General features: G+C 43.3%; 1 protein-coding gene across 2 annotated transcripts in view; it reads left to right on the top strand.

The window, feature by feature from the left end:
• The window catches only part of EGFR (epidermal growth factor receptor), a 46,196-nt gene extending 28,497 nt beyond the window's left edge, over positions 1–17,699 (top strand). The window contains exons 19-27 of one of the 2 annotated variants that reach the window (XM_026843882.1): positions 3,767–3,952; positions 7,165–7,320; positions 8,186–8,261; positions 9,421–9,567; positions 12,136–12,233; positions 12,689–12,856; positions 12,951–12,998; positions 13,099–13,204; positions 14,227–17,699. In XM_026843882.1, the coding sequence (XP_026699683.1) occupies positions 3,767–3,952; positions 7,165–7,320; positions 8,186–8,261; positions 9,421–9,567; positions 12,136–12,233; positions 12,689–12,856; positions 12,951–12,998; positions 13,099–13,204; positions 14,227–14,603 (1,362 nt within the window). In that variant the 3' untranslated portion in view covers positions 14,604–17,699. The remainder of the gene's footprint in view (positions 1–3,766; positions 3,953–7,164; positions 7,321–8,185; positions 8,262–9,420; positions 9,568–12,135; positions 12,234–12,688; positions 12,857–12,950; positions 12,999–13,098; positions 13,205–14,226) is intronic. The other variant, XM_026843881.1, reaches the window with a different exon arrangement.
• The last annotated feature ends 1,850 nt before the right edge of the window (positions 17,700–19,549 follow it).

Below are 19,549 nucleotides of genomic sequence, written 5' to 3'. Positions count from 1 at the left end.
GGGGGGGGGGTTGTGTGTCCCCACTGTTCAAGCCCTTCGAGCCCCAAGCTGGATCCTGCTGGGTCACTCTGGAGGACTGGTCAGCCCAGGGACTCCCCAGGCAACACAGTGTATTTGGTACAGATGAGGTCTTTAAGCTTCTCCTCGCTAGACCCACACGAGTGTGCCTTTAGAAAGCATAGGTTGGAAGCCTGGATTTGGCAGGGGCTCATCTATCAAGTGCTTGTTTGCAGGGACAGGGCGCACATCCCCGGTACCTCCCAAATGGACCTGTAAAGTGCAGGTCCACAGCTTGGGACAGCCTGTTTGCATGGAAATGATGGCCCTTCAGCCATGGGGAAAACTGTGGGGTTTTTTTATTTTATTAGGAACTGAACCAATTTAGCAGGAAATTTGTAAAAAAATAAAATCCGGCTTTGGACAGCAAATGACACCTCAGGTAGGAAGACTCATCTCAGATGGTTCAAACTGGCAAAGATCTTAACAAAAGTGTCAGGATTAATGGCTGTGAACAAACCTACCTGTGCTACTGATGATAACGCACACTGGATTTTTCCAATCACCCTGAATAAACAGTTTTATTCCAATACATTACTTCAAGAGATCCTGTGTTATGTACCATATGATTTGATATGTGTATTGCAGCGATGCAAAAGAATGGGTGGTCCATCTCAGAATCCACACAGAGCGCAATATCCATCCCGATGTTAGTTTATTTAGACTCCAGGCCAGTCTCAGCCCTTCCCCAGGTCCCCAACCTCTGTGGTCCTGGTCCCTCTGCCTGGCCTGCCTGTGGGCAGGCTGCGGTCCCTCCCTTCGCTGGCGTTCCCTGATTGAGGACCTGTCAGAGATGCTGCTCAGCTGCCTGCCTTTAGCTCTGCCCCTCTGCCCCTCCCTCTTCACAACGATAAGGAGCATAACACAGTCTTCACAAAGGATGCTTTGGACTTAACTGCATTAAATCCCTGTATGCTGCCTTCAGCAGATCAAGATAGTCACACCACGGGGCAGGGGCAGTAGATGGTGATATCAAAGTACTCTCTGTTTTCAAAGAGGTTTCTGTAGCATATTCCATACATTATCTTTTATTTTTCTTTGAATTAGAGGACTTAACAAAAAGCTCTTGCTTTTTATCAGTCCTGTCCATTTTTTGGATTATTTGGTTACTGGAATTCATTCGGTATTTCAGAAGAAAATTTTAAAAATCCAAAACCAGTGAAGGAAGTCAGAGGGAGGATTCCAAAACCCCCTCTCGAAACAGTTTTTTGCTACACAACCAACTTTTCAAGGTCACTGAAACCTCAGAGATAATAATGTCCAATTAAAGATAATTTGTCTTACAGAAGCACACTAGGTATAGAACAAGCACAGCAGCTTTAGCTCATATAATCCAGGCGAGCTCTCGCTGGCTTTATTAGGGTAGGGCTAATTCAGAAGATTGTTGTTGAATACCAAGCATACTTGGAGCAGGTCAGAGCGTACCACAGAGATTTCCAAGATAAACAGTTGAAACAAAGGCCCACTTTAATGTCTTGGGCTACTTAGAAGGACCCACAACCGCACAATAGCTCCCTTCTGCTCCCTGTGAGGACGCAGTGGCCTATTTTACTCTGCAGTATCAAATGTAATAGGCGACGTCAACGCTTGGGACGCTCTCCGAAAGTTGTGTGGCCTCAACACCCCCCCAGCTCTTTCAGCATCTCAGTTCTCAGCCCCCAGGTCAGCCCCGCGCGGGCTGCGCGACACATGGGCAGTGAGAACAGCTCTGACTCTGCAGAGTTTTCCCACACACACCTCTGAAATGAATACAATATGGAACTGAATCCCAGCAGGAAGCAAGGCAAGGAACAGACGCCCTTCGTCAGTACAACGGCTTAGTTTGGAAGCCTAAGGAGATTTAGCATGTTATATCTACGTAATTGAATAGCATCTTCTACTCTTGCTTTATCTTTCCTCGAGTTACCCTATAGAATAGGTGTTAGCCTTAACAGAGGGACTGGTTTTCAATGCCCTGCTCACATCCTGCAGTAGATTGAGGAGCCTGTACCCAGTTCTGCTGGAGATCTTTTTTAACCTGGCTGCCTCCAGACCCCTTTAATCCTAAAGGCTCCAAAACAATGATACCAAGTGCAGAATTAGTACCTCAGAATAAAACTGCATTACATCATGTTTTGCTTAGGCTGGCACGTCAAACAACAATACCAAGGCCACGAAGTATTGCTTAAGAATTGGGGTTGCTTATTTCTTGAACGTCATTGCTTTAATAGCTTTGTTTAATAATAGTTCTTAGCAGCTACACAGCTATGTGACATCTGTGGAAAGCTTGTTAGATGATGAGTTAAGTGCTATGGTATTTCATTTCTTAAACTCTTAGAAAGTGCAGATTTGCTCCTTTCCCTGCCACAATTGTGTCCTGACTATTATTTTGGGCTTTGGGGGGCTGCTAGCCTAATGTTGAATTGCTAAGGGATGATTATTTGGTGTCACTCCAGATGCTGAGTTAAGATGCTGACCTAAAAGCTCACTGCTTGGAAAAATTCCCATTTATTTCCCATTGTGTTGATTTTCAATCAAACGGCTTTAAAAATGTCTAGAAGTGATCATACTGTAAATCATACACAAAGTTAATTTTAAAAAACACAACTTCAGCTCTAATTTTTCCCCCCTATTGGAATCCATTCTTGGAGCTTGCACATGACAGTGGGTGATAGTATAGATTTAAAATCTAAATCATAAGTAGTTTTTACATGCAAAACCCATGAAGTCAGGGGTTTTTACCCTGTGGCCATGTTAAAGGATGTATTCAGTGTGTCTAGACCATACTACACCAGCCTCTGAAGGGGCCTCTCCATTCCTACAGAAGAACAAAGGAAGAGGAGGTACTTTGAGCACCTTAGATAGGTACCTAAGGCTACTCAGGGAGAACCCAGGCTTGAAAGAAGAGCTTTTCACATATTTATGAAATTCAGACCCAAAATTCCAGTTGACCGAAGGGTTTATCATGCTTCAGTTCCCACCTTATAAGCACATTCCTGGTATCATTTGCATTGCTGTATGGGACTAAAGCAGCTTTGCAATTTGAAGACAATATTTTCAGCAGTGTTGCTTAAAGACAGGCTTTATTTATGTATTGAGACTTCTGAAGAGGTGAACTGATTACTAACCTCTTTGATTTGACATGGACTGAAGAACAACATGGTCAAAGAAGCCTTGTCTCTTAAAAAGTCAAACTGTCAGTCCCATCCTAGATGACAACTTTTGACTTCCTGGGTTAGTACTAACCCTGACAGAGGGACAGAGGTCTCAAAAGTACTGATTTCCAGTCAGTTTTGTGGAAAGATTTGTGGAGAAAAAAAAAGCTGTATGACACATGTTCACGAGACGTAGTGCCCTTGCAATTAGGAGCTCAAAATTATGAAATCCCATCAGTTTCCAGTTGATGATTAATTTATTAATTCCTTCTAGGTCTATAAGTTTTTTTCCCAGGATTTTATGTCCCATATTTGCTTGGTGTACCAGTAGTGGGAGACCAGCTCTTCAATGGCATCCCAGTGATGCTTCAGTGCTCGAAATCTGGACTTTCCACTGAGTGGAAAAAGCTTGATCCACAGAGTTGGAAATACAAGTATTTTACATGTGATACAGGGCACAGAGTTTGCATATAGTATTTTAGCAACCTCTTGAATGACCAATTTATTTTATACTGCCTCCAAACACTTCTGTCATGCCAAAGGGAATGTTTCACATTGCTTTTTTTCCTTCTCAGGAAGCTTACGTGATGGCTAGTGTTGACAATCCTCATGTGTGCCGCTTGTTGGGAATCTGCCTCACTTCTACTGTTCAGCTCATCACACAGCTGATGCCTTACGGCTGTCTCCTTGATTACATCCGAGAGCACAAGGACAACATCGGCTCCCAGTACCTTCTCAACTGGTGTGTGCAGATCGCAAAGGTAAGAGGACTGTCACACCACCAGATCAGTTAAAACTTAGACTCTAACATGGAGATCTGACAGCACATAATGCATTTCTTTACTTACTTGTCTCTTTAAGTCTTGACGGTTCTTGAACCAGATGGTTCCTAGAGACTTTATACGTGACAGTAAGCAGTAAGCAATTACTTGGTCTTAAACAAGTTTTCAAGCTGCTGTGCAAACTTAACTATTATTCAAAATGCTCCCAGTTAGTGTAATATTATCACCAAGGTATTTATGTCCAAACCAAACACCCTGTAATGAAACAATGTGATGCAACAAAGCTGTGGTAGGGAAGGGAGTAGAATTTGGTAACTGCTATACCAAAGTGCTGCTTCCATCAGTGGATTTCACTGGGCTGTGCCACAGGGCAAATAGTGATGTCGTCCTTGTGTGCCTTGGAGAATGACCCTGATTTTTCCGGATGAAATCTCTGAGGCCTGGGAATCAAAACTGCTGATTAATAAATACCAGCTCCATTCTAGCACAGGATGGCTGTGACTAAAAGACATTCAGGCATCCCATAGCACCAATATGCTGTGTTTGGAAGGTAGTTAGCCATTTGCAAGCATGGAAGAATGGAGCAAAACCAGCAAAAAAAGTAGCTGCAGTTTTTTGGCAATTTGTTGTGTGAGATGGCAGTATCCGCAAAACCTGGCTGCTTTAATGCTTATTTCGGGCATGACGGTTTGCAAGCTAACCACACACTTACAGCCTTATCGGTCCCTCGAGACCTTGTATACATCCCAGGCTTGCCCAGCCGTGGTTTGCTTCAGGAAACATGCTGAGGACCTCAGAAATATATCCACCAAAAGTATACAGGGCGCATTTTTCATCTCAGTGTGTGTACTTTTTCACAGTGTGCTCCGCAGCAAGTGAATTTTAATTTATACGTCCACCCGGGATGTGAACTGCCTTTTTCTGACTCTTTTGCTCTCTTGTTTAAAATCAATTACTGCTCTGTCCTGGTTTCGGTCCCTTTGGAGGATGAGCTGGAGGCCACATTTCCCTCCTCCTTCTCCTCCTCCTCCTCGTTAATTTTTAAGGTGACAAAATCAGTCCCCAGATTGATCCTTGGGGCATCACTTGCCCAAAAGGCTGCTATTCACAATTGTTAGCTTCTGTTTGATTTTTTTCGTGTCAGTTCAACGTTTGCCTGTAGCAACCTCTACCCTCTCCAGCAATGCCTGAACTTCAACGTACTCCTTTGTGCTGCTCTACACTGAAGTTCTCCTCAAAGTGCTCATAAATCAGGCATATGGCTTTTTCCCACCAATGTGTCTGGTGTTACTACTCTGAGAAAGTCATGCCAGCTTTTTGGACATTCTCCGACTCTTTAAAAATGTACTTTTGGAGCAGGGAAAAAAAACTGAAACAAATGTATTTATGTCTGGTAACTAACCAGCAGGAGGCAAGTTCCCTGGGAAGATTATTTTTGTTTCTGTTTTCACAGCTTTGAATTAAGTTTTCACTGCATCTATAAACATTATCTTTCTCTGAGGTGTGGAGTCCTGTCTTTCAGACGAGACCTTATGACAGAGCACAGACACTCCACATGCAGAAACACTGTGAAGTAACTCTTTGAACGCATTGGTCTCACACTTAATGATGAAAAAATGGCTTAAATCCCAGGCCTGCACACAGATCTGCTGAACTTCCTAGACAAGCAGTTCAGTGTCTTCGGTGTACCGTTATGCACGTGCACGAGTCTTTTAGCTATCAGCATTTTAAACAGCTTAGTGTAAAACTGACGTTCTGCCTTTCAGCATCTTTGAGTCTTAGTAAGTCCTGTAGCAAGACATGTTTAGCAGGAAATTTTTTGTCCTACTGGGGCTAGATTATGTGATCTTTTTTTTTTTTTTTAAGATAGACTGCTTTCTGTCGACAGCTCAAGATTTTTCTGTTTCAAAAGCTGTGCTCGTTAAAGATCTATTTGTGTAATTAAATGCATGCTCGTAGTGGCATTTCGCCAGTTTGTTTGGGTAGTTTGTTTTGGCAACATTATCAGCGCATGGGTGAAGTTCTGCTGAGGGACTTGAGTGGAGGATTCGATGGTGGTCCAGATTAGCAATGGGCTTAGGAAGGGAGTGGAGGCTGGAAGGGAATTATTCCCTCCAGTGCTCTGTCATTCCATCAACCTGATCATTTTGGTGTTAACTTTGTAGGTTAAAAGTACTTTTTTATTAATTGTCTCTTCATAAAAATACAAGTGCACAAGCTGCTGCCAGCAGAAAACTATCAACTGGGAATAATTGTGGTTTTTAGAAAGGATCTTGCAGGAAGTGTAGAAATCATTAACTTTTTGATTTCATACACCAAGAGATTGGAGTTAAGGGAAAGGGGAATAATCTCTGTGGTCAGAAGTGCAGCTGTTAGATTCATACCTTAAAAGTCAAACTGGAACAATTGGTCACACTCTTCCATGAGAGGCAGTTGTACCAAAAAGCACGTATGCTATGGCAAACCCAGTCTAATCATGGGAGGCAGTGAAACTGGAAGAACTTGCCTTTTCAAAGAGGACTTGAAAATAGAAGCAACTCTGAGCTCAGCCATAAAATAAATTTTTAAATTTTATTTCCTTCCCTCACCTTTGCGGTGGGATGCCTCATTGTTAGCAGGGAGAAGGCAGAGTACACTGTTACAAGATGCAGAATCAGCAACTTTTGAACAATTAATTTATTTTTGCCTGAACTCTTCTCTCAGGTCACTAGTGTCTACATAGTCTCTGTAGGGTTGTCCTGTGTGCATATGGAAGGTGATAGTTAAATTCTCTACTGTACTTTGCTGAAATCACCAGGGTTGCACAAATGCAGCTGAAAGAAGAGTTTTCTCCCTTAATTGCAAGTCCTCTCCCAGTTTTATATTTCTTGAACTAAATTCCAGAGGAACCACGTCCCCTGCTAAACCTGCCACTGCCTCTTTTTTCTCCATGACTCCAGTGGCACATGGACCCACAAAAAGGTTCCTGGAGGGTAATAGTTACTCCTTCAAACTGCACAAGCACATGTCATCACCCTGCAATAAGCATCACATAAATCAAAGCAGCAAACCTTTTCCTAAAGGGGGGAGAGGTTACCACATGTTTATAGTGGTGTGCAGAGCGTTACCCCAGAGCAGCTGATGGTTTGGTAACTCCTTTGTGCACCCAAGCTCAGAGCGTGTGATGCCAACACATGGTCTGTCAATTGTAGGGAATGAACTACTTGGAGGAGCGTCGCCTGGTGCACCGTGACCTTGCTGCCAGGAACGTCCTCGTTAAGACTCCTCAACACGTGAAAATCACGGACTTTGGGCTGGCAAAGCTGCTTGGCGCCGACGAGAAGGAGTATCATGCCGAGGGAGGCAAGGTAAAGCACATCGGAGAAATGAGCCACTGTGTGTTCATCCGTGTTTGTGCTTGCACACCAGCCTTAAACACAGGGTAAAAAAAGAGAGTGGCTTTTTCAAAGTGCTCAGCTGCTGTCTCAGTGTGCCGCCTTTGAAGCCTGTGGGAGTCCTCTGAAATCAGCCGAAGCAGCGTCAGGCCAGTGGGACTGCAGTGGGAGCGGAGGTAGCAGAGCAGCGAATGCTTTTGAAATTCCCACCCAGAATGTCTGGGAAAAGGCAAGATTATTAAAAAAACATAAAAAAAGAAAAAAAAGCATGGCTGAGTTCATCAGCATAGCCAACACCAATAACAGTGTGCAGTTTATGAAGAGAAAGGGAACGCTGTATATTTATAGCAGAAGAAAGACCTGTCAGACTTGATCCAACACGCCTTCATGTTGTTCTACGTGCTGATGGAGGGAATGTGTCCTGCTGAGAAATTAAAGAGAACTTGATTGCAAATATTGCAGACATGATAAATGGAAACCATATGAGCGCTGATCAGTCTTTGTCATATAGCTGGAGATTGGATTTGTGTCCTGTTATGATAGGAGAAGGTTAAAAAAATACTAATTTGACTGTTAAGAATATTGTAAAAGTAGTTTGTAAGAGATGTATTTCTAATATACCTAATATTTTGCAAGTTCCCAGGTTCAACATAATAAATGAAAATAATAACAAGGGACTCAAAAGTTGCCTGCTCTTACCACTCAGATAGTTGCGTTGTTTGTTGGTTGTTTTGTTTCCCTTCTGCAACCAAATTATCAGTTTAAACACCACCTGGTGGTAAACATTGCTGATAAATTTTGGGTCGGCCTCTTAAGGCTTATTTGTGAATTTTCCTAGGTTCCTATTAAATGGATGGCCTTGGAGTCAATTTTACACCGGATTTACACTCATCAAAGTGATGTCTGGAGTTATGGTGAGTCTAAAACCAATTAAAATCACTACAGATGGATTGGAAAATTGCAGGATTTGCTAGTGACTCTACACAGACCTTTTTTCTTCCTATTATGAGAAGAATGAGAGATTAAACATAAACAATGGGCCCAAATCACCTATGCAATAAAGTAAAATTACATGCTAGTGAGGTATAAGGTTTTGCAGAATATGATTTCAGATGATGACCCCTCCCCTAAAAGGGGCTGCAGGTATGAGGGTCTGCTCCATTTGCTGAGGTTCTGCTGATGCTTTTCTTCAGCAACTTCACGTGAAGTATAACTGGGCTGACAATAAAGCCACGTAACTAGAGGGAGGACTTAAAACCAGCAGCGACACTGTTGGTCAGTGTCAATCAGTGCAGCTCTGCTGTGGCCTAAAATGTTTGTTGCTGTCCTGGTATTGAGAGGACAATGCTAAAAGGGAAGCAAAGTGATAACCTCTTTAGAGAATTCGTTTTGTATGTGGTATAAGCCAGCTTGAAAGAGGAGCAGAAAGGAAAGTTTTCAAAGCAACTTACTCCAAAAAATTTCCACTCCATGAGCTCTTATATTCCTGGAAAATATTTAATGCAGATTGTCAGATGCTGTGTCCTTTTAGAAAAAAAGTACAGCCTCTGGTCCTCTTAATCCATTTATGTGTCTTGGCATTCAAAATCTTGTTTTGTATCCTAAGCTACCAGACAATCACAACAGCTACATCACAAGAGTACGTGGTATGTCAGCAAACGACACTGAGGCAGCTGGTTTACACATCTGTCAAAAACTGTTCTTGCTTGTTTCCAGAGAGATTGTTTTGAAACAAAAATACAGCTTCCATTTTTAAAACCACTTGCTGGGTTGGAGTCAGGAGGCGGTAATGTGCATTTCCTTTCTGTGAGGCTGGGAAGTCTGTGGGATGTTCAACACTGAGATACTAGCTGAGATTTAAAAAAATCCACCAGAATGCCCCCAAGAAAAAAAAAAATCAGGATGATTTTAACCTGTTTTATTAATTTGTGAGAAAATGCTTTGTCTAGGTGGAGCTCTGGCAGTGCTTTGCCTCTGGGAAAGCCCTCTCCACTCTCGGCCTCTCTGCACCCAGTCCAAGCACCCCAGCTCCCAGCAAAGCCTGGCTCACAGTCTTCTCTCCCCACCCTGCAGGTGTGACAGTTTGGGAACTGATGACATTTGGGTCCAAGCCATATGACGGGATCCCTGCCAGCGAAATCTCCTCTGTCCTGGAGAAGGGCGAGCGTTTGCCACAGCCCCCCATCTGTACCATCGATGTGTACATGATCATGGTCAAGTGTGAGTTCACATTTTGGGTTGTGGGTGCTCACCTAATTTGAAATAAGTAGTACAATTGCCTTTGTTATGTCACATTTGTATATGCTGAGTTCTTGGTGATGACACAGAAATAGGGTTATGTGAGAGGAGTGGTGACACCAGAGTGTGTTCCTGCACCTTGAGCTTTAGCTACGAGCACAGGATATGGTCTCAATAGTCGCTAATTCAGACAACTAATGTTTTTTCACCATTCACACCACTGGCTGATACTGTCAATTATTTTAAACCGATATTGTCAGGCAGTATAAATCAGCATAACACCACCCACTCTACCAGATACTCTGGTTTTGTATGTGTGGAAAATAAAATTAATGTTGTCTTCTCCTCCAGGCTCCCCCTTAGTTCAGGAATATACCTCCTCCTGCAATCACACACATGGATTATGTGCTCCTTTCACTACAGGAGTGCTGTGAGCACAGGCACCACCATAATGGCAGATGCACATGAGGATCCAGAGTTCCTCATCTGATTTATTCCTCATTTTTGGATGGCTCCTTTTCAGCACACAGCTGTCTCTGTAAAGTAGTACAGAATTTGGGGCTCTCTGAAGTACTTTTCTGTCATTGTTAAGGCACATCAAAGGGCATCTGAGCCCTAAACTTCTTTTTCATCTATATCAGCTGCTAAAACATCAGATTATTGCGTGGCTTCGCATGCATCTCTAGACCATGACTGCCGCAACCCTGCTCACAACCGGTAGTGTCTGTGAGGATGGCAATAAGAAGCCCACTAGGTGGCATTTAAGAGCTTCTCACTGGAGCAAAATGTACCTGTTCCTGAAATAGGAGCCACACTACCATGAACACCCCATAGTGCAGCACTTCTGGGGAGTCCTGCAGTGCCCCACTGTTGCTTTGTCAGGACAGGCACTGCACAGGGAGAGCCCGAACCTGTGCTCACCAGAATAGGAACTGGATCAACATGTGTACACCAGCTTGGGAGGTGCCCAGACCCAAAAGCAGTGTCCTAGAAACTCCTCATCAGGGATGCTGAACCCCAGTGACACCTCAGCCCTACCAACATCTCCACTTGCAGCAGTCACATCTTTGAAAGTCAGGTCTTTGAAAGCTCTACCGTAGAGCATGTCCGCAGGGGCTGAGCCTTCACAAAGCTCAGCAGCTACATCCATTGTCTTTCCTTTGGGTCAGTACAGATGTAGAAAGCAGGCATTTTTCCAGACACCTAATCAGGTACCTGTTGCTTTTAAAACACCAGTAGTGGAGTGTCCCCATCCCCTTTCATACTGTTACACTGAATTTAAATGCAAGAACATGAGGATCTGGGGTTTCAGCCTTCCTTCTGCCCCAGGACCTGGTTGCACATCTTTCACTGCTCTGATCACCCTGTGTTTGCAGGCTACAGCACAGACCATGTCGGAGCTGTGCCATTTTGTCTAAAGGAATTCAGGATTCCCAGTCATCTCTTTTATAAGCAGAGAGTATAAACTGAAATGTTCAAAGTTATTGCAAAGCAACTTTTAGGTTTTTTTTTTTATTTAAAAAAGCAGTATTTAAACATGTGCAACTCAGAGATAAATTCAGAAATAGAGGATGATACTTCTGCAACAGCAGCAAACTCCAAAATGCTCCACTCTGTCTAAAAGGAAAAAGGCAGGAGATCATATTTCTAGCACGGTAAAAAGTCACTGGGAATGATGAGATTTTTGCCTAATGCATATTTCAGATTGCATATTATCACTTCATTTCTCCATTGCAATGGATAAGCTGTTTCTTATTAGTTACTCCAGACACACTAAACTTGACCTTTATTATTTTTAATTTTAAGCACAGGAGTCTACAACTGTTCATCTGTTAGTTGATAACAGAAAATGTGGGTTTCCTAAGTAATCTCACATGTTTAACCACCAGTATCTATATTCAGAATCTCTTCTAGCATTGATCCACACTAAGCTGCAGGACTTGTTTTTGTTAAAGTCCATTTACTAATTAAATACAGATTAGATACGGTTAATCTTTCAAAATGTCCCCAGTGAGGACGTTTTGCATTTTAGAAGACATGGTGGCACAGAGGATGCTTCTGCTTCAGGATTTCACAAAGCAGCGGAGTGAGGACTAGACAGTCAAATCACCATACGTCTGCAGGCACTCACTGAAGTTCATTTGCTTCCCCTCCTTCAAGAGCTTTTTCAGAGCAGCCTAATTTGAACCAGTCCGGGCTGACCACCCATTTAGTATCGTCAGGACTGATGTGTTATTATCACTCAGGTGGGACCTGCCTGCCCAAGTGGAGATAGGCCAGCAGGAGAGGAGACAGGATCAGCCTGGAGATTTTCCAGCATGGGGTTTTATTACCTTCTTCACTCTTCCCAAAACTGCCAAGATGTGCATTTTAAATGCTGAAATTCACACCAGTGGCTGGTGAATTAACTTTTTATGGTAGTCCTTTATGGATAACTCCTTTCTTTGTTCCACATGTGGCACTGCTCTTTTTCCTGTTAAATTTTATTTTAAGCTGTGTCTGATCACTAAAACAACTATTTGTGTGTCGCTTTTCCTGCTATCCCTCCAGGCTGGATGATCGATGCAGACAGCCGTCCCAAGTTTCGTGAACTGATAGCAGAGTTCTCGAAAATGGCCCGTGACCCTCCACGCTATCTTGTTATACAGGTACTAAACCAAATGGTAGGAAGATGTCTGATGGGCATTTAATATGAGGTCCAAAATTATTAGTAGTGCATATGTAAACATATCATATGGAAAATTTAAGGCCAGATTTATCATTGCTTTCCAGGTCTTAACACATTCAACTAGAAACACAGACAAAATTTCAAGACCAGTCACTATTTTCTCAGTACTGATCCCAGTCTAGGACCAGTGACGGTCCTTTCGCAGTCCTGAGAGGAGAACAGAGTTTGATTCTCTTAAAAATACAGCTGTTTTACAGCAGCATGGACAGAGATGGCAGGCCCAAATACCCCTAAACTCTAGGTATATTTAGTTAAACACACAGATTAAGATTTTGCATCTTGGGCCTCTTGTTAAATTACTTTGTCTCTCAGAGAAGGGGATAATGAAAGCTAAGGGAGTCTGCGAGTTCTCTCTCACGCTGACTTGTCTCACAGGGGGATGATAGGATGCACCTGCCCAGCCCTACAGACTCCAAATTTTATCGTACCCTGATGGAGGAGGAGGACATGGAAGATATAGTAGATGCGGATGAGTATCTCGTGCCACACCAGGGCTTTTTCAACAGCCCTTCAACATCCCGCACTCCTCTCTTGAGTTCATTGGTATGAAATTTTTTCTCTGTGGAAACATGATAAGTAATTTTAAGAGCGAACTGCTTCTCATAATGTCTGTATTTTCTTTCTCTCTCTTTTTAAGAGTGCTACTAGCAACAACTCTGCTACAACCTGCATTGACAGGAATGGGGTAAGTGGGATGACCTTTAAAAAAGGAGCAACTTCTCCTATGAGGATCAACTTCTACAAAACAGTCCCTTTAATATTGATTTTCTCTACTTCTAACCTAGCAGGGGCACCCTGTGAGGGAAGACAGCTTTGTCCAGAGGTACAGCTCAGACCCAACAGGCACTTTTCTGGAGGACAGCATAGATGATGGCTTCCTGCCAGCCCCGGGTGAGTACCTCTCCCATGTTTCCATCCCACAGCCACTCATTCCAAGACATATGGTGTGAATATAATCATTGTCCTTCCTTTTCCATAGAAAGGAAGCAATCCAAATGCTTCCTACCTTTTTTTGCTCAATAAACAGGAGTGGAAACGTGTGCACATATCCTTTTCCTAGACTTTATCTGGCTGCTTCTGGCCATTTCTCATTTTGGTTCCTTCACCAGACAAGTTCCTCATGTTTGCCATGTGTGCCATCTGGCCAGGGAGTTTGCGTGTGTGGTTATGTGTTTAAAACTTTCTGCTTGGGAGAATATCCTTGAAGAAACGGGTTTCACCCCCTAAACCATTTCAGCAATATAAACAGCTTGCTGGCAGTTTCACTGCTTTCAGATGTTGATACACAGAAGGCAGCTCACAGTTTCACATGGACTTACAGCGTAGGCAGTTGGAGAGCAAGCCAGCAAGCACCGAGGGAGCTGGTGCTGAGTTACACAGTCATAATGTTTTGTGCCCTTAAAAAATCCCAACCAACCCTTCCAAGAATATACCGCAGCTAAAGAGGGTGAAGGACCCTGCAAGGGATGGCACTGAAGTGAAACATGGTGTCTCTGTTACTGCCCGTCCTGTATTTTCTAGGCATTTTCCTCATCTCTTAAACATTTTTCTAGGGAAACAGCTTCTGGCAGTCAAACTCCCAGACTGCAATTTCAGAGCAGTATCTGGGACACAGCCACCCACACGTCACTAAAATCAGCGGTATCTATCGTGCTGTCTTATGGTCCAAGCCGTCTTTCTGCTGCTTTACAAACCGAATTCCTGAAGGTGAACTCCAGGGCAGCGCACTTGGTGCCACAGCACGACAGTCCCTGCCTTTGGCTCTGTTCCACTCCGGGAAGTTCAGTGAGATGCTCTGCGTGAAGAGCGAGTGGCAGCTGGGTTGAAACTATACCTCAAGTGATGCAAATGGCTGCATTAGTTCCATGTCTTCATTTTCATTCCTTTTCATTTTTATTTTCTTTTTATTTCAGAGTATGTAAACCAGTTGGCGCCCAAGAAAGCATCTGCCTCGGCAGTCCAGAATCCAATCTACAACAACTTCTCGCTCACAGCAAACTCAAAGGTCCCCACAGACTCCAGCTACCAGAATTCACACAGCACAGCTGTGGACAACCCTGAGTATCTCAACACCAACCAGTCTCCACTCACCAAGACAGTCTTCGAGAGCTCTCCTTACTGGATCCAGGCAGGCAATCATCAAATAAATCTGGACAATCCTGACTACCAGCAGGACTTCTTACCGAAGGAAACCAAACCTAACGGTCTCTTGAAAGTTCCCGCGGCAGAAAACCCGGAGTACTTGAGGGTAGCAGCACCAAAAAGTGAATACATTGAAGCCTCGGCATGACCATAGAGAATTTCTTCTTGCAGCGAGGCAAGCCAGACTCTTGGTGAACTACCTGGCTGCTGCAAGAATGGACTCTTGCTTGGAGCAAACGGCAACCACCATGCATCAATAAGCACATTTTTCCTTTTCATCGTGGGGGTTGAAACTGCGTAGTTTGGGTCTTTTCCTGCCCATTTCCACATAACTGAAGCCCATAGCCTGCACTTGGATGCATGTTGGGATGGGTCAGGATCTTCCTGGACAGAAGAAATTATGGATGCATTCCTTTCATTTTCAAATCGTAGCATGGTAAGAAGCCACTCTGGGATGAACTTGAGAGCTGTACACATTGTACAGTCAAATTCCTTTCTACAGTCTGTATTTTTATAAATGTTTCTAAGAGAATTTTTGGTTCTTTTACAAGATCAGATGCTTGTTAGTGCTGGTCTGCTATGTGGTGCTCAGATCACCAGCAGGAAAAAAAAAAAAAAAAAAAAAAAGTTACTAAACAGTTTTCCAAAACTCCTGGAACAGAAACAGTTATTCAAACCACCAGATTTTTACAAATTGGCTCCGTATACTGCCTCTTGGCACAAAGAGGAGAAGCGCATCCTGGGGACATATGGGAGATTGTGCCCAGGGCAGTATGGAGTGGATTGCTCGGGGAAAACTAGCACAAGGAGCAAAATGTCATGCTGCGTCACCTACTGACCACTACTGCTAAAAACTGACAGGAGGAGCTCACCTCAAAGTCATCTGTACATGGTTATAAAGTGCGCAATAGTCTGTTTTCTGATGGTCAAATGCAAGACTTGTTTTTTTATCTCTATGCAGATGTCAAGTTGTCAAAATGCCTCTCTTCAACAAAACTGTTAAAGATGTTGCCGTAACTGAAAAATGAAGTGTCAAATAATGTTTAACAGACTTTAATTAAATGTCAAGGAAATGCAAATGGTGGCAAATTGGAGCATTCATGAGACAGACTGGAAGAACTATACTAAATTAAACTTGACTAGGGCAAGAAACACAGGTTGCCCTAGCCAAACAGTTTTATTTCCCTTCTTAAAGGGGCTTGGAGCAGAAATCATTTTCCCTTATACCTTTGGCAAAGAAAAGAATTTACTCATATCAAGGCAGAATACTGACAACTGCTGTACCACGCTGAGGCAGAGGCTGGGGCTGGTTGCCTGTCCTTTTGGATTTATGTGTCCTGGTGATGCAGGAGGGGCAGTGAGAATGAATTAAGGAAAGGAAGAATAATCTGGAGTGGTGGAAAATATTATCTCCCTCTCCTGAGACACAGGGCTACTTACTTCAAAATACCCAGTATCATCTTCTGTTATCAGTGTGGAATAGGCAGGCGAGGCAAGGCTAAGATTTTAGCTTGATAGTATAAACCAATAACAGCAGGAAAAGCAACTACTCTTTCCAGGGGCCTGTGATACAGAACTTCAAATTCTTCCATCATTAACATTTCTTATGAATGTAGGAAAAGTGCCTGAAGTGTGAATTTAGTCAGTAATTTAGACGCATCCCACCAGCAGCTTGGCAGTGCTATTTTAATCAAACCACTAGATCAGAAAGCAAATGCACATTAGGTGATTTTGGTACAAAGGCCCTTAACTAGTTGAACATTGGCAACTTGCTTGAGGGTGGCATAAGCAGCTGAGTTGCGGAGGATATGTAGTCTATATTAAGTAGCAAGAAATAGTCAAATTTATGCTGCCACTGTGTTTTGAATGTATTAGTATGTGTTTCAGTTTAAATATTGCATCTGGAATCCAGGATCAAGCAGCAAATCCTCAGAACACTGCTTTTACGGATTTATTGAAGAACAAAGGAGAAGAACGGTCATGTGAAATGACCCCTTTTAGAAGTAACACAGGGTAAAATGCATTAGCAGCTTGTGTGTGCGCAGCAGCTCATCGGCCATGCTGCAGTCTAGGGTAGCAGTATATTGGGTCCAAATCCAAAGATTGTCCTGTTTGGTACACGTGTGTCAACGTGACTGAGTCCCAGGCACAGCGGCATGGCGGATGCAGTGTTTGACTTTGACTATTACTGGCTTGTATTTAAAACGCTAACCAAACTTCAGTTCCCACATCCAATTAGTGGCAGATTTCTCCTTGCATTCCTGAGAGCAGATTTGTTGTGCTGCTCTCACAAGCGTGCAACATGTACGCACAGGCAGCACTGCTTTTCTCCACCCACCGCCTCGGGAGGAATGTACATAAAACCAAAAAAAGATCTTAACAGAAATCACAGACAATTTTCAATTTGCTAAATCTGTTATGTCTCCAAGCAATACACTAGCAAATCACATAGTACATGTTCTCCTGCGGAGTCTTTCCAACACTATTGCACAAAGGAATTTATTGATGTTTTGTTTTAATCTGTTAGCTAGAACAAGAAAGCCACTAAGTAGTAATATGTATCACCAGTATTATGTAGCATGAAAATTATCTAATAGAGGTTAATATGCTTGCCCTTTTTAAACAATTTAGGAGGGATTCCGTAGCAACTCAGTGCTAGAAACAAGGAGATTCATCTAAAAATTAGGCAACGTAACTGTGAAAGAGGATCACTTTTTGATTATATTGTTTTTTATGAGAAAAGTAGCAAAGAGTATGTAGGACCACAAACTCTCCATACAAATGTACAAATTCCAGATTGGTGGGATCAGCTGCACTGTACAGTAGCTCTGGTAAACAGGCATCCTGTAAGCCATGATTTGTAAATCGGCAGCTCACTAATGATTCAAAAGCCAGCAAAAAAAATAAAACCTGGGCTGCGTACTGTAGCCTGTGGGCAGTGCCTGCAGGGGCAGATACAGCAGCACTGGGAGTGGACAGGACCGCTGCAGGCACGGGGGCTACATGGGGTGATGCCCACAGGCAAACAGACATTAGCAATGTACAAAAGGATTTCCACTGAGATGAAAAAAAAAAACAAAAACCAAAAAACAATAGGCAGCTGAAATGGTCTGGTTTTCCCACTACAGCTCACTGACCATTTAATGGCAAGGAGCCCCCTGCAGATCATAGTTGCTTGTAAAGGTGAACATGGTTAGGGAGCATAAATCAGCATCCAAAAATAATGTGAAAGTTCTGCCATTGTCTCTCAGGAGGTGTGGGTAGAAAATACTGATTCTTGAAATTCAATTAAATAGGGAAATGTAGCAGGCCACAGCCATTTTTAAAAGCCAACAGTCTTACTAATCAAGAAAATTAAAATTTCCTGGTTTCACTGTATTTCTCATGGAAGGCAAAATAAAACCACTCACGAGTTAGAGCTTAGTGTCTCTTAATTATAAGGCAGCAGTTAATATGGAACTGCTTTTGCAATAATTATTTAAGACTTTTAATAACTGCTAAGTAAATGAAAATGTGAGCTATTTACCAAACACATACAACCAGTGCCTATGTCTCTTTTCCAAGTTAAGTGAAGGTGGCCCCTATCCACCTGTGGCCAGATCAGGGATTGACGGCCAGTTGGCGTTGATGGAATTTTACTATGATGCATCCTCTTATTGGATGAAGAAATTCCCACTGTATTGTCATAGCTGGTAGGTAACAGCCGTTGACTGTTAGGCTAACGCTTCCTTCCTGGTCAAGGTCTGGTATGACTTGCATCTCCCTCTCTCAACACCTACTGGGTTGCAACCAGCACTGAAGCATGAGCAGCAGCCAACAGAGGTCAATCCAGTCTTGCCCTTGACTATGGTAGAAGAGGCATGTCACGTCACAGTCTGGTTGCGAGGGTGGTCACAGCCTGACAGTCCCCCCTCCAGAACTGTCAGGCTTTGCCTGTGGTTGAAGGCCTTGGGCGATCGATAGGGAATCGATGCCACAAATTTGGGTCACCTGGAGTACTATCAAGTGGTCGGTGAAGTCACTCGACAGGGAGGAAGCAGTCATGATTCAATCACACTGGGGCAGAGGCCAGTTTGGTTACCCCAAAGGACATCCAGCAGGACCATGTGGAGGTATGACCTCTGCAAATCAACCCCCTTGGGGTTGTTTTCTTCTGCTGCAAAGGGTGTTGGCTTGGGAGATTTCCTTCATGTTACAGTTGATCTTGTTGGGTTCATCCAAGAGGCCAGGGGTTTGCTTTTGTTTCCAGCTGGCAGGTAACAATAGTTTTCTAGAGAGAGCAGTTAGAACTAGATGGTAGTTTCTGGAATGCATCAGGGTGATGTCCTGTTCCACCAGTGTCACTGGCAGATGGCCACGTGAAGCCCTGGTTTTAGAAAATACGGCCCCATGGTTTATTTGAAAGAGAGAGTAATGGCAGGGAAGGGGTGCAGCCAGCCAATCCATACCCAAAACAGCTGCTGAATTTGCCCAGCGACTTCAGTGAGGCCATTGACTGTTCCTGCAGGAACAGGTGGGAATAAACAAATGGCTCCTGTCCCTGCACTGGCTTGAAGCAAAGCCCTCTTGCAGAGATTGCTTTTGCGAAAACCAGTGTACCTGGCATTCGTACTATGGGGTGAATCTCTTCCCTTCCCTGTGAGACGCAGTTAGGGCTACAACAATGTCATAGGACCCCAAGCAGCTTAAAGAGGTCTCATCACAAGGTACCTGGGGTGTCCTCAGTCTGTCTGAGGGTGCTTCAGGGTGCCAAGGAGAAACTTTGCATTTCCAGACAAGCACTCATTTTTCAGATTTAGAGTTCAACATCTTCTGTTCAACATCTTCTGAACAGTTGCCTCTCCAAATGAGCAGTTACAGTACTCTGGCTTTTGTCTCTTCCCACATTCCTCTGTGAGCAAACATCTGAATCAGGACAAAGTCTGAAAATGTACCTGTGTCCTCTTTCCTGATGGAAACCATATACTCATGAAATATCAAACTCGGTGTATAACATTTGGCAGAAATGCTTTGTAATGTTTTGTCACCACTGGTTCAAATTTTTATATTGGGATTCCATTTTCTAGCTTTCTTTTTGTAAGTGTTATCTCTTTG

The sequence above is a fragment of the Athene cunicularia genome (genome assembly GCF_003259725.1).
Source record: "Athene cunicularia isolate RWA chromosome 2 unlocalized genomic scaffold, athCun1 chr2_part2, whole genome shotgun sequence".
In the NCBI taxonomy this organism is placed as follows: Eukaryota; Metazoa; Chordata; class Aves; order Strigiformes; family Strigidae; genus Athene; species Athene cunicularia.
This window is presented reverse-complemented; position numbering and strand designations above follow the sequence as displayed.